We start from the raw sequence: 13,002 nt of genomic DNA, 5'->3' as shown, positions 1-13,002 counted from the left end.
ATTGTTAAAATGGATACCCTGCCTAAAAACTAACTTCGGCTTTTACAAAGCCACGGCAAGGTAAATACTCTGATGCTCGTATGCGCATCAGAACATTTACCTCGCCGGCCTGTGGTAAAAACCTCTACCGCAGCTTTCTAAAAAGGAGTCTAAAAGAACTGAGAAACGAAATAGCGGAAACACTTCGCCAAATATGTAACCTATCCTTAAAAACTGGGGAGATCCCAGAGGACTGGAAAATAGCAAACGCCATGCCCATCTTTAAGAAGGGATCAAGGGGTGACCTGGGAAACTACAGGCCGGTGAGCTTGACCTCGGTCCCGGGAAAGATGATGGAAGCACTGGTTAAGGACACAATCTGCGAACACATAGAAAACAATGGACAACTGAAGGCGAGCCAGCACGGCTTCTGCAAGGGAAGGTCGTGCCTCACGAACCTACTGTACTTCTTTGAGGGAATAACAGCCAGATGGACAAAGGGGAATCTATAGACATCATGGAACCCAAGCACAGTACAGGGTAAAGCTTTGGATTCCTGCCCAGAAATAGCTAAGAAGAAAAAATAAAAATAATAAAAAAAATAATAATAATAAAAATTTTTTAATTGAATCAGGTTGGGCAGACTGGATGGACCATTCGGGTCTTTATCTGCCGTCATCTACTATGTTACTATGTTACTATTTACCTTGACTTCCAAAAATCCTTTAACAAGGTACCTCACAAATGACTACTCAAGAAGCTGTGGAACCACGGGGTACAAGGGGATGTCCACCGATGGATCAAACACTGGCTGGCAGGCAGGAAACAGAGGATTGAAGTAAAGGGCCATTACTCAGACTGGCAATGGGTCACGAGCGGAGTTCCACAGGGATCATGGCCAACAGCGTGCCTGATTTCAAGAATAAGTGGGATGCCCACGTCGGATCTCTACGAGGGAAGTGTAAAGGTATCGCCACCTGAGTATGATCTCTAGGAGGGTAGTTAGGGAGGGTTAATAGAGTGAGCAGACTTGATGGGCTATAGCCCTTTTCTGCCGTCATTTTCTATGTTTCTATGTTTCTATGGTGCTGGGACCGCTCCTGTTCAATATATTTATTAACGACCTGGAGGCGGGGACGAAATGTGAGGTTATTAAATTTGCTGATAACACCAAACTCTGCGGCAGGGTTAGAACTACGGAAGACTGCGAAGACCTACAAAGGGACCTAACGAGACTGGAAGAGTGGGCAAGAAAGTGGCAAATGAGTTTTAACATAGAGAAATGCAAGGTCATGCATGTAGGGAAAAAGAACCCAATGTTCAGCTTCAAAATGGGGGATCATTGCTAGGGGTGAGCAACCTTGAAAGAGACCTGGGGGTGATGGTGGACACAACATTGAAAGCATCGGCACAGTGTGCGATAGCCTCAAAGAAAGCGAACAGAATGTTGGGTATCATTAAAAAGGGTATCACAACCAGGACGAAGGAAGTCATCATGCCGCTGTATCGTGCAATGGTGCGCCCGCACCTGGAGTACTGTGTCCAGTACTGGTCGTCATATCTCAAGAAGGACATGGCAGTATTTGAGGGGGTCCAGAGAAGAGTGACTAAACTGATAAAAGGTATGGAAAACTTTTCATACGCTGACAGGTTGAAAATGCTGGGGCTGTTCTCCCTAGAGAAGAGGAGACTTAGAGGAGACATGATAGAAACCTTCAAAATCCTGAAGGGCATAGAGAAGGTAGACAGGGACAGATTCTTCAGACTGTGGGGAACCACAAGTACTAGGGGTCACTCGGAGAAATTGAAAGGGGACAGGTTTAGAACAAATGCTAGGAAGTTTTTTTTTTACCCAGAGGGTGGTGGACACATGGAACGTGCTTCCAGAGGTTGTGATAGGCCAGAGCACAGTACAGGGGTTCAAGGAAGGTTTAAATAGGTTCCTAAAGGATAAGGGGATTGAGGGGTATAGATAGAAGCAGAGGTAGGTTATAGAAATGGTCAGGAACCACTTCACAGGTCATAGACCTGATGGGCCGCCGCGGGAGCGGACCACTGGGCGCGATGGACCTCTGGTCTGACCCAGTGGAGGCAACTTCTTATGTTCTTATGTCTACAATAAACATGCACAAAAAAATAAAACATACAGTAACAATCACAAACATACAAAAACAATCACAAAAGTCTTCACATCCAGGTGCTAAGTCTGATCTAAAGGATAGCATGTCCATAATAAGAAATGGAAACAAGATGAGTCATCCCTTTGCCCTGTTTGTGTCTTGCCCTTATCTCCCCTGATGCATGGTAGATGATATAACAAGGAAATAATGGTTCTAATTTGTTCTTTTTTTTTCAGATGTGGATGTGGACAAACCAGATGAGAAGTCTATCATGACCTATGTGGCCCAGTTCCTGAAGCGTTACCCTGATCCTCACAACGCAGCAGCTGAAGGCCTCGAAGATGATGTAAGCTTTCACCATGCTTTGATTGTCAATTGACTGCATGTTGTCATCGTTCCCAGTATCCAGTGAGGTGACGAGGGAGGGTGGTGCCGGGGGCATCACCCCGCCCTCTTCTCCGCCCCCCTGCTCCTTCCCGCCATTCGCACCCCTCCCCCTTTTCCCAGCGTGTGCAGCATTACGAACTTGCGGCCCACATTGTGTCTGCTCTCCCTCTGATGACACTTCCTAGACACAGGACATGGGATCCTCCTTGCTTAAATCGTCTGGGGATGCCCAGTTGCAGATTTTCAGCAGCACATAACTGGGCAGTGACACTGAATATTGGCTATGACCAGTCCCTCAAAAAGGGGGCAGGTTAGTGCAGTACAGGGGTGATTTTTTTGGAAGAATCCATCAATTATGTAGATGACAGTAATATTCAATGTCAGCACCTATATAATTAATCCAGCCAAGATAGGACATCTCAAAAGCCCCCTCCTTCCCCCCAGCCTGCACCAGTAAACACACCTTCTACCACAGAACATCTCCCAACCCCCAACTTCCCCTGAGCTAAATAAGCCCCACCCCCAGACCCTCCTGTATTCCTGGTGGTTCATTGGAAGGTGATGGGAACAGGAGTGAAATTACTCACTCCTTCCTGCCTTCAGATAACAGGAGCTACAAGAGGTTACAACAACAGCCATTTGCTTAACACAGATGCAAGGGGCAGAAGCTAGTGGGGGTTTGTTCCTGTCCTCTTTGTCCCCACTGGATCACCAGAGATACAGGTAGGTCTGGAGAGGGGAGAGTTGTGGACATTCTGGGGGGATATTCAGTTGGGGCTCACATAGCCGTCATGTGGCTGAATGGTAGCCAGGACCCGCATAAGCTCTGATGACCATTTAGCCCACATATTCTGTGCCACACATGACCCAGCACTGAATATCCAGAACGAATTTAGTCAGCAACAGTGCTGACTACTATCAGTTGAATGCTTACCTCAATGCCCTTATTTATTTATTTATCGTGACTTGCTGAACCGTTTTACATGACCAAGCAGAACAAAGCAGTTTACAGATTAAAAGCAGCATCTCAGAAACCGAACTACATCGGTGTGCAGGAAAGAAATGCATGCCTACCATCAGAAGATAAACAAAACACAGACGTGAAAATAAGGGAAATCAATCAGACGCGTTAGATCCAGTCCAGATAGGTGAAAAAGCCATGTTGTGACAGCTAATTTGAAACGTGTTAAATCAAATTTCTATAGATGGGAAACTCCAGGGTGAGGGCCATGTAGCAGAATGCACTATGCTAACTGGGCCAAACAAGGCCTAGGTAAGATCATGTGATGATCATTCAAGCACCTAAGAACCCGTATGGGCCTAAATGGGCTGAGTACATTTATTTTTATTCAGCCGAACAATAATCTAAAACAAAATATGATTAATAAAATGTGCTATAAAAATTTAGATTCTTCGGTGTCTATTCTGCATTGGAATGCATTTTCCTTTAGACTTCCCCCCACCCCCCTTTTACTAAGCCACAGTAGAAGTTTCTAACGTGGCCCGGCGTGCTAAATGCTCAGAACACCGGAGTAGTGTTGGAGCAGCTTCGGAACATCTAGCACCCCTGGCCGCAGTAGAAACCACTACCGCAGCTTAGTAAAACAGCTGCTAATCAGATAGCTTCCAGTTCTGCTCTAGCTCCGCCTATGGACCACCCTTTAAATATCGCCCAGGAAGTTTCTTCTTGTGGCCATTCCCTTTATTATGATTCACAGTGAATTCTGGGTGCTGCACGTGTTTGTATCTAAAACATGAACTGCTGCATAATGCACTACAGAAGCGAGGTCTTTAAACCCTGTGGTTATAATAAAAATTTTATAAACATTTATTTATAAAACTTTATATACTCTCTTCTTGGCAACCAAATTGACATTCAAAATGGTGAACAATACAATTTATTTATTTATTTTAATTTCTATACCCTCTAACCCTAGACGGTTTACATAAAATCAAACATACATAATGCTTAAAACAATGCAAAGAGACAATGCAAAGAGACAAACAAAACATTAGGATTTAAATTCACAATAAATCCTTGATCAAGGTGAGTCAGACCCTATAAAAAAGCAGATACAAACAATTGTGTTTTTAAGAATTTTCTGAAAGTTCCTTCATCAGCACATTTCCTTAACTGCCCTACCAGCGAATTCCATAGCTTTACCCCAGCACGACAAAAGGTCATTACACAAGTTTCTACATATTTTGGATTAACATTTCCCCTCGGCAAAGCTGAATTTTCAGAGCTCAAAGATCTATTGGGGTAATAAACAGTCACCCTATCTTTGAAATGCTCTGGATTTGTACCATACAAAAATTGATGACAAATCTTCACAATCTTTTTTTTTCCAATTCTTTAATCATTTTTTAAAAATTTACAATAAGTATAACAGCATTTATAACATTTTAAACTCAAATACAACACTTAATATTCTGTTAAAATCTATATCAGAATTTATCCCCCCTCCTCCCTAACCAATAACATTCTTTAAATTCAAGAAAACCTACCATAAACCTATTCCTATATACCTTATTTAATATTCAATTAAAAAAAACCCTTCCCCACCATCCTGGATGTGCATTTTTAAGGGGAAAAATAATATTCAATCATTACAATATTTTGTTAATGGCTCCCAAATCTGAAATTTTCTAAAATTCCCCTGCTGTGTGGCTAGTGTCCTTTCCATTTTATAAATGTGACATAAAGAGTTCCACCAGAAACTGTAATTAAGGGCTCCTTTTATTAAGACATTTCATCATGCGCTAACCCCTGCGGCCAGCTAAAAAACTAACGCCTGCTCAATGCAAGCGTTAGTGGCTAGCATGGCAGGTGATTTAACGCACGGTATTACGCATGTTAAACCCCTACCGCAGCTTGATAAAATGACCCCAAAGTCTCTTCCAGTTTTTCCAATTACTCGTAATCTGTTGTATGGCAACCCCTGTCATAATAAATAGAAGCCTGTTATTCTTAGATGATATTTGGCTGCCTGTGGTTTGTTTCCAAATGGGTATGTTGCCAGTTCTTTTTCAGGGGTCCTTTTATAAAAAAAAAAATTGAATAGTATGCTGACAAAATCATCACAATCTTATATTGCACTCTAAACATCACAGACAGCCAATGCAATTGTTGAAGATAAGGTGTAATATGAGCATGTTTTGGTGCTCCTGTGATTAATCTGGCTGTAGCATTTTGTACCTTGTCTTAATCCAAGATACAGGGCATTACAGTAGTCAAGCCTCGATAAGACCATTGCCTGTACAACAGTATGAAAATCAAAAGGCACCAACATCGGTTTCACCCGATACAGTAAATGAAACACATCTATTATAAATGAAATTATTGTTTATTCTATATTTTCTTTAAAGTATTTGGTATACCACTTTAGGACTTTTGCCGTAGACTACAGTATTAGGAATAACAAATTTGATTCAGAATATTCTCTATTATAGGATGAAGGTGAACAACATATAGAGTGAGCTGCAATTGTTTTTATGGATGATTTGATGAAATTATACAGTACATGCATTTATCCTACTCTGCCTGCTGAATCATTTCTTTATGACAGAGAGAAGACAGATTGGTTCTAAGAGATCTGAGAACTTGGCTAGAGCAGTTTGAAAGAGACATCACAAGGGCACAGATTGTAGAGGGAAGCTCACAGGAAAAGTACCAGGTAAGAAGAAATAGCTACTCGTTTTTTCATCTTACGTTAATGTTATCTTATAAATAAATATGTTTTTATATTATTCTGCATTATCAACTGCCAGATTCTCTGTAGGTTGTCCAAACTGTGTGCACAAACTGCAGATTCGCACGTAAACCAATTAACCAATTAGGTGCTAACAATCAATAATTGTCGTGAAGCACTTAATTGGAAGGAATTAGGAGTTATGCACAAATTTGCCCTGCGCCTTATAACATGCATGCCTAAACGCGCACCTAAATTTCATAGTGCTCAACTCCAATTGGCACTTGGCTATGGAGAGGAGGGGACATGGGCAGGTCAGGGACCTTACCAGAAATTAGGGGTGAAGTCATAGAACATCTGCATATGGAGATTAAATTATAACTTTTGGTGGAACTCTTTATGCCATATCTATAAAATGGAAAGATTTATTGCTTTACAAAGGGGATATTTTAAGAAATTTCAGGATGTGTGGAAACCATTAACAAAATATTGTAAAGATTAAGTAAAATTGTTTCCCTTATATTTATCAGTTTAAGGTGTAGGGAGGGGGGTATTTTATTATTACATATTTTATATGGTAATGGAATATATGGTTGGGAGGGATGGGAAATGGGGAAGGGATAAGAATTTATGTAATGTACCAATGATTGTTTATAAGTGATGTATTTATTGTTACTGTGAATGAATATATTTAACATTTAATGTAATTTTGAAAATGAATAAAGAATTAAAAAAAAAAAAAAGAATATCTGCATATGTGCAGGCAAATATGGCATCAGTTGGATGCAAGAATTTACATCAACCTGTGGCAGGTAAATATGCTCGCGCTCAAAGATATGTGCACAGCATAGGTTGAGCTACTATTCTGTAAAACTCATTCCATGCAGAGTACCCTTTACAGAATATTAACTTAGCGCACTTCATTTTGGTGCCTATCTTTGGATGCCTTATACAGAATCTAGGCCATTGTGCTCTTGTTTTCTCTATGATGTATTCAGGGCAGGTTTAAGGCATAGGCAAACTAAGCACATGCCTAGAGTCCAAATGTTTGAGATGGGCCCTCTCAGTTATGCTAATTCAATGCTATCAAGGCAGATTTTTGCCCTGGTAAATCAGTGGCTGGCAGAAAGAAGAGCTGGAGGCTGGAACCAAAGCCACTACTGTCCACAACAATCTGTTTGTTTTCCCCACTCCCCAGTTGACAGGGTCATCAAAAAGTGCTTTTGAGTTACTCTTCTGATGGTCTTCTATAGCAGCAAGAATAAAGTTACCAGATTTTGTCTGTAAAAAAAAAACAAAAAACATGTGGCCCTGCCCCACCCCACCCCCTGCCCTGCCCAAGTCCTGCCATGTTCCTCTCCCATCCCCGCCCCCACACAAAAACAAATTGTTGGGTTTTGGAAATCCCCCTGTGTACCCAGACAATCCTCTAAAAACAGGACATGTCTGGGTTTTCCTGAACATCTGGTAACCCTGAGAAGTGGCAGGTAGGAGGAACATTGGTGGGAGCTAATAGAGAGGACCAACACACTTGTTTGCATCGAGCTCATGAAAGGATTGATTCTGTCCTGGATGCTCTGAATCCTGTTCATGCTGTACGCTATGCTCTGCTGCAGATTTTCAAACGCTGTAGAACCCAGTACGAAATGAAGAGGAAGCCAGTTGAAACAGTAATACAGCCATTACAAAAAGATGGGAAATTATCACTTGATCAAGCAATGGTAAAACAAGCATGGGAGAGAGTGTCCTCCAGGGTAAGTTCATCAAAATTAAAAGAAATAGTAATTTAGAACACAAAAGCAACTTTGTAATGGCACAGAATTTCTAATATTAGATGTTTTATATAATTTTTTTCCAACGCAAAAGAAAATGGGAAGGCAGGATCCAGCAGAGAGGAAGATCCGACAATATACAGTACATATATAATAGAGCAGATGAAGAAAACTTCTAGTCAGCCTACTCGTTAACCTGTCTTGTTACCTAAACTACTAAAGATTTGTAAATTATTTATTGATCATTTTATGGCTTTTTTTTTTTTTTTTTCAGCTCCTCGACTGGAACCTTCAGCTTGATAAGTCTCTGCCTGCCCCTTTGGGTTCCATAGGCTCCTGGCTGTACAGGTCAGAAGCTGCCCTTAGTGAAGAAATAATCAATCAGCAAATACACGAAGAGACAGCAAATATAACACACCGGAAGCTTGAGCATCTCAAGGTGAATTTGTATGGAAAAGGTGTCTGGATGATTCCCTGTTCAGATGTGATCACTAGAGCGCTACACTTAATATGAGGGAATGACTCACTTAACTTAAACAATAAATTATACTGTGATTTTCAATTTAACCTTAGTATATCCTGTGGGAGAATAAAATACCTTCTGTTCAAGTGTGCTTCATGCATTTGCAGAAGGCGAAGGAAGCCAACTGTAGTCTGATGCATGACATCATTTCCTCAGAATACTGTATAGCAAAACTCTGCAAGTGATGCAATAGGAGTGGGGTTACAGCAGGAATGTGAGAGTGGTGTGGACTATTGCATTAGTCTCCTTGTTAATATATTGTTCAATCCCTGCACAACACTGTGCTTTCAACACTATTAATCTTTCTGGTGCAAAGGACACATGAGTCATGACAATAGGTAATATCCCTTTACTCGTGAGTTGATTGCAGAATGATAAAATTAATATTCTTCAGCTCTATAGTGCCCCCTTCAGTTTTTTCCTTCTGGAAGCGAATTGAGAAGGTATGATTCTGATCTTCTCTGATATTTTTATTATTATTATTATTATTATTTTGTGGGGTGGGGGTTATCCGAGTTTGAGGCTTTTTGGTACTGGAGATGTCCCTGGTGACCCTGGGGCAGTTTTGCCTGGGAGAGGATGCAGACTCGGCCAGAGGTCTGTAGCTGGCAAAGCAATCCTCAGAGTTCTGATCTGATCTGATCTGATCGGCCTGCTCTGAATCTTGTAGAGCTCAGGGTCCATTCCCCTGAAACTAGCTTGCATCTTAATTTATTAGGTGCTTGAGCACAGGCTGTTTGGCCCCCATTTTGGTCCAACAGAGCTTAACGGGTGCTGGCTGTGTAAATTTCTCCCTCCTCCTTCCCCCGCCCCCCCTTCCCTCCCCCCCCCCACACACACACTTGCATGTGGATCTATGGGGGTTGAGGTCTCGGTTGAACTTCAGTCTGCCTGACAGCCCAAAGATTCCAGCACGTGGTCTGGTTTGCTGAGCAACAGGCAGTGTCTTTTCCATTTCCAGCTTCTCTGACAGATGTAGCAGTTTAATCCAGCACAAACAGACAGTGAATACTACCTATTACAGTCTATGGCCTGTAGCTCCTTACCTATTCCTTACTTTCACTTTTGTGGAGAAGGATCCCATCTGCCCTTCTCCAGTCCTCCAGTAACACTCCCAACTCTAGAGAAACATTGAAAAGGTCAGCCAGCAGTTTCTTCAGTACTATTGGATGTACGCCATCCGGCCCCCTCACTTTGTCCACCTTTAGTTTAGCTAGCTCCTATGAACACAGTCCTCTGAAAATCATTCATAAGAACATAAGAATATAAGAATAACCTTACTGGGTCAGACCAATGGTCCATCAAGCCCAGTAGCCCATTCTCACGGTGGCCTATCCAGATCACTAATACCTGGCCAAAACCCAAGGAGTAGCAATATTCCATGCTAGATATTCAAGGCAAGTAGTGGCTTCCCCCATGTTTTTCTTAATAACAGATATGGACTTTTCCTCCAGGAACTTGTCCAAACCATTCATAAAACCAGCTATGCTAACCGTTCTTACCACAACCTCTAGCAATGCGTTCCAGAGCTTAACTATTCTCTGAGTGAAAAAAAATGTCCTCCTATTGGTTTTAAAAGTATTTCCCTGTAATTTCATCGAGTGTCCCCTATTCATTGTAATTTTTGATAGAGTGAAAAATCAATCTACTTGTACCCGTACTACTCCACTCAGGATTTTGTTAACTTCAACCATATCTCCCCTCAGCCATCTCTTTTCCAAGCTAAAGAGCCCTAACCATTTTAGTCTTTCCTTATACAAAAGGAGTTCCATCCCCTTTATCATCTTGGTCACTCTTCCCTGAACCTTTTCTATCACCACTGTATCTTTCTTGAGATAAGGAGAACAGAATTGAATGCAATACTCCAGATGAGGTCGCACCATAGAGTGATACAGGGGCAATATAACATTCTTATTCTTGTTAACCATCCCTTTTTAAAAATAATTCCTAGCATCCTGTTTGCTTTTTTGGCTGCTGCCATACATTGGGCGGAAGGTTTCATCATACTGTCTACGATGATACCCAGATCCTTTTCTCGGGTGCTAACCCCCAAGGTGGACCCTAGCATCTGGTAACTTTGATTCAGGTTATTCTTCCCAATATGCATCACTATTCATTTGTCCACATTAAATTTCATCTGCCGTTTGGACATTCAGTCTTCCAATTTCCTAAGGTCCACCAGCAATGTTTCATAATCCGCATGCGTTTTAACAACTTTGAACAATTTAGTGTCATCTGCAAATTGAATCACCTTAGTCATCGTTCCAATTTCCAGATCATTTATAAATAACTTAAATAGCATTTAACCCTACCCTCTATTTGCTATTCGATAACCAATTCCTAATCCACAACTGAACTTTGCCACCTATTCCATGGCACTTTCATTTTCTCAGGAGCCTCTCATGAGGAACTTTATCTAAAGCTTTCTTAAAATCTAGATACACTATATCAACTGGCTCACCTTTATTCACATGTTTATTACACCTTCAAAGAAGTCAAGCAAATTGGTGAGGCAAGATCTCCCTTGGCTGAACCCATTCTGACTCCATCTCGTTAAATCATGTTTGTCTAAGTGTTCCACAATTTTATTTTTTATAATTGTTTGTGCCATTTTGCCTGGAACTGAAGTGAGGCTTACCGGTCTGTAATTTCCCGGATCTGCCCTGGAGCCCTTTTTAAAAATTGGTGTAACATTGGCCACCCTCCAATCTTCAGGTACTACAGACGATTTTAGCAATAGGTTACAGATCACTAATAGCAAGTCAACAATTTCATGTTTGAGTTCTGTTAGTACCCTGAGATGTATACTATCTGGTCCAGGCAATTTATCACTTTTTAACTTGTCGATTTGGCTTAGTACATCTTCCAGATTCACCGAGATTTCTTTCAGTTCCTTCGTATCATCACCCTTAAAAACCATTTCCAGTTCAGTAGATCTCTTACATTTTCTTCCGTAAAGACCGAAGCAAAGAATTCATTCAGTCTTTCCTCTATGGCCTTTTGCTCCTTGATCATCCAACAGTCCCACAGATTCCTTCACAGGTTTTCTGCTTCTGATGTACCTAAAAAGATTGTTGAGTTTTGCCTCTTTTGCAAGTTTCTCTTCATATTCTTTCTTAGCTGTCTTTATCGATGTTTTACATCTAACTTGCCAGTGCTTGTGTTTCTTCTTATTTTCTTCATTTGGATCCTTTTTCCATTCTTTAAAGGATTTTTTTTGGCTCTAATAGCCTCTTTCACCTTTTAACCACCACGTTCATCGCCTATCACACCTCCATTCCTGTGTGTTGTTTCACAAAAAAACAGAAAATCTGAAGCAAAAAGCATCTGTAGAGTCTATGTGAAACAACTGAAAATGGTTACACTGATGAAATGCACTAGTTCACGTGTCTTATTCTTTGTAAATTTTGTAAATATTAAACCATTGCTGTACCGGAAAAGCACTGGGATCGTGATCATAAGAAAATTATGGAGAATGAAGAAGCAATAATCACCTGGGCCCTCTCCACTTCATATGATAAGAAGCTGAATGCAAGGAAGCTGAGAGTCTGACTTCACCCAACTACTCTATGGGCTCCTTTTAGTAAGCTGTGATAGAATTTTTAGTGCATGCAGGATTTTAGTGTGCTGTAAACCTGCGCTATGCGGCTAGAACTAACACCAGCTCAATACTAGCGTTAAGGTCTAGCGCGCGCTCCATTCCAGTGCACACTAAGCGCGCACTAAAACTGCTATCGCAGCTTAGGGGTCCTTTTATCAAGCTGCAGTAGGGGTTTCACACGCGTAATACCGCACATTAAACCGCCTGCCACGCTAGCCGCTAATGCCTGCATTGAGCAGGCATTAGTTTTTTAGCTGGCCGCGGAGGTTAGCACATGATGAAATGTCCACGCTAACCCCACTAGCACGGCTTGATAAAAGGACCCCTTATCTTCTCCCACATGAACTACTGCAACGCCCTATTTAATGGTCTCATGGCGAAGAACATACAATGTCTCCAGCTTGTACAAAATGCAGCTATCAGACTTCTAAAAAACCTCTGTGCTCAGGATCCTGTCTTCTAGATTCTATCATCACCGGCTGCCCGTTGTGTCTTCAAGGCCTGATGCTAGTGTTTAGATCCTTGCATGACATGATGCCGGGCCAAGCTTCTTCAATACGTGCCAAACAAGTCCTACCACTCCCAGGCTGAAATATGCCTCAAAATGCCCCCTGGTCATGCCCATCAACTGCAAACTGCCAAACAACATTCCTACTCCCACTTCAACTGCCCTTGCAGATCAAATCCCTTGAAGGATTCCTCCACTTTAGAAAAGCAATAAAAACATACCTCTTCACTTAATTCCCTCGCCATGACCAATGGATTACAAAGAAATTTAAATTGGTACTAAATCCTTGGTATGTGTCAGTTTAGGAAAAAACTTGTATTGAAAAATCTTGAACTGTAACTATGGCAAATTGTACTGTAAACTGTATATTATACAGTATATATATTTTTTTATTTATTTATTTGTTCATTTTTATAGCCT

The 13,002-nt window shown here is 41.3% G+C and overlaps 1 protein-coding gene across 1 annotated transcript in view; it reads left to right on the top strand.

Annotated features, from left to right (window-relative positions):
• The window catches only part of SYNE1 (spectrin repeat containing nuclear envelope protein 1), a 994,076-nt gene that overhangs the window by 173,378 nt on the left and 807,696 nt on the right, over nt 1-13,002 (top strand). Inside the window, exons 8-11 of the mRNA XM_033936910.1 lie at nt 2,336-2,445; nt 6,056-6,163; nt 7,795-7,932; nt 8,225-8,389. Coding sequence (XP_033792801.1) covers nt 2,336-2,445; nt 6,056-6,163; nt 7,795-7,932; nt 8,225-8,389 — 521 coding nt within the window. The remainder of the gene's footprint in view (nt 1-2,335; nt 2,446-6,055; nt 6,164-7,794; nt 7,933-8,224; nt 8,390-13,002) is intronic.

This window comes from Geotrypetes seraphini, chromosome 3, assembly GCF_902459505.1.
Source record: "Geotrypetes seraphini chromosome 3, aGeoSer1.1, whole genome shotgun sequence".
In the NCBI taxonomy this organism is placed as follows: Eukaryota; Metazoa; Chordata; class Amphibia; order Gymnophiona; family Dermophiidae; genus Geotrypetes; species Geotrypetes seraphini.
The sequence above is the reverse complement of the archived record's forward strand: the minus strand, read 5'-3'. Positions and strand labels throughout refer to the sequence as shown.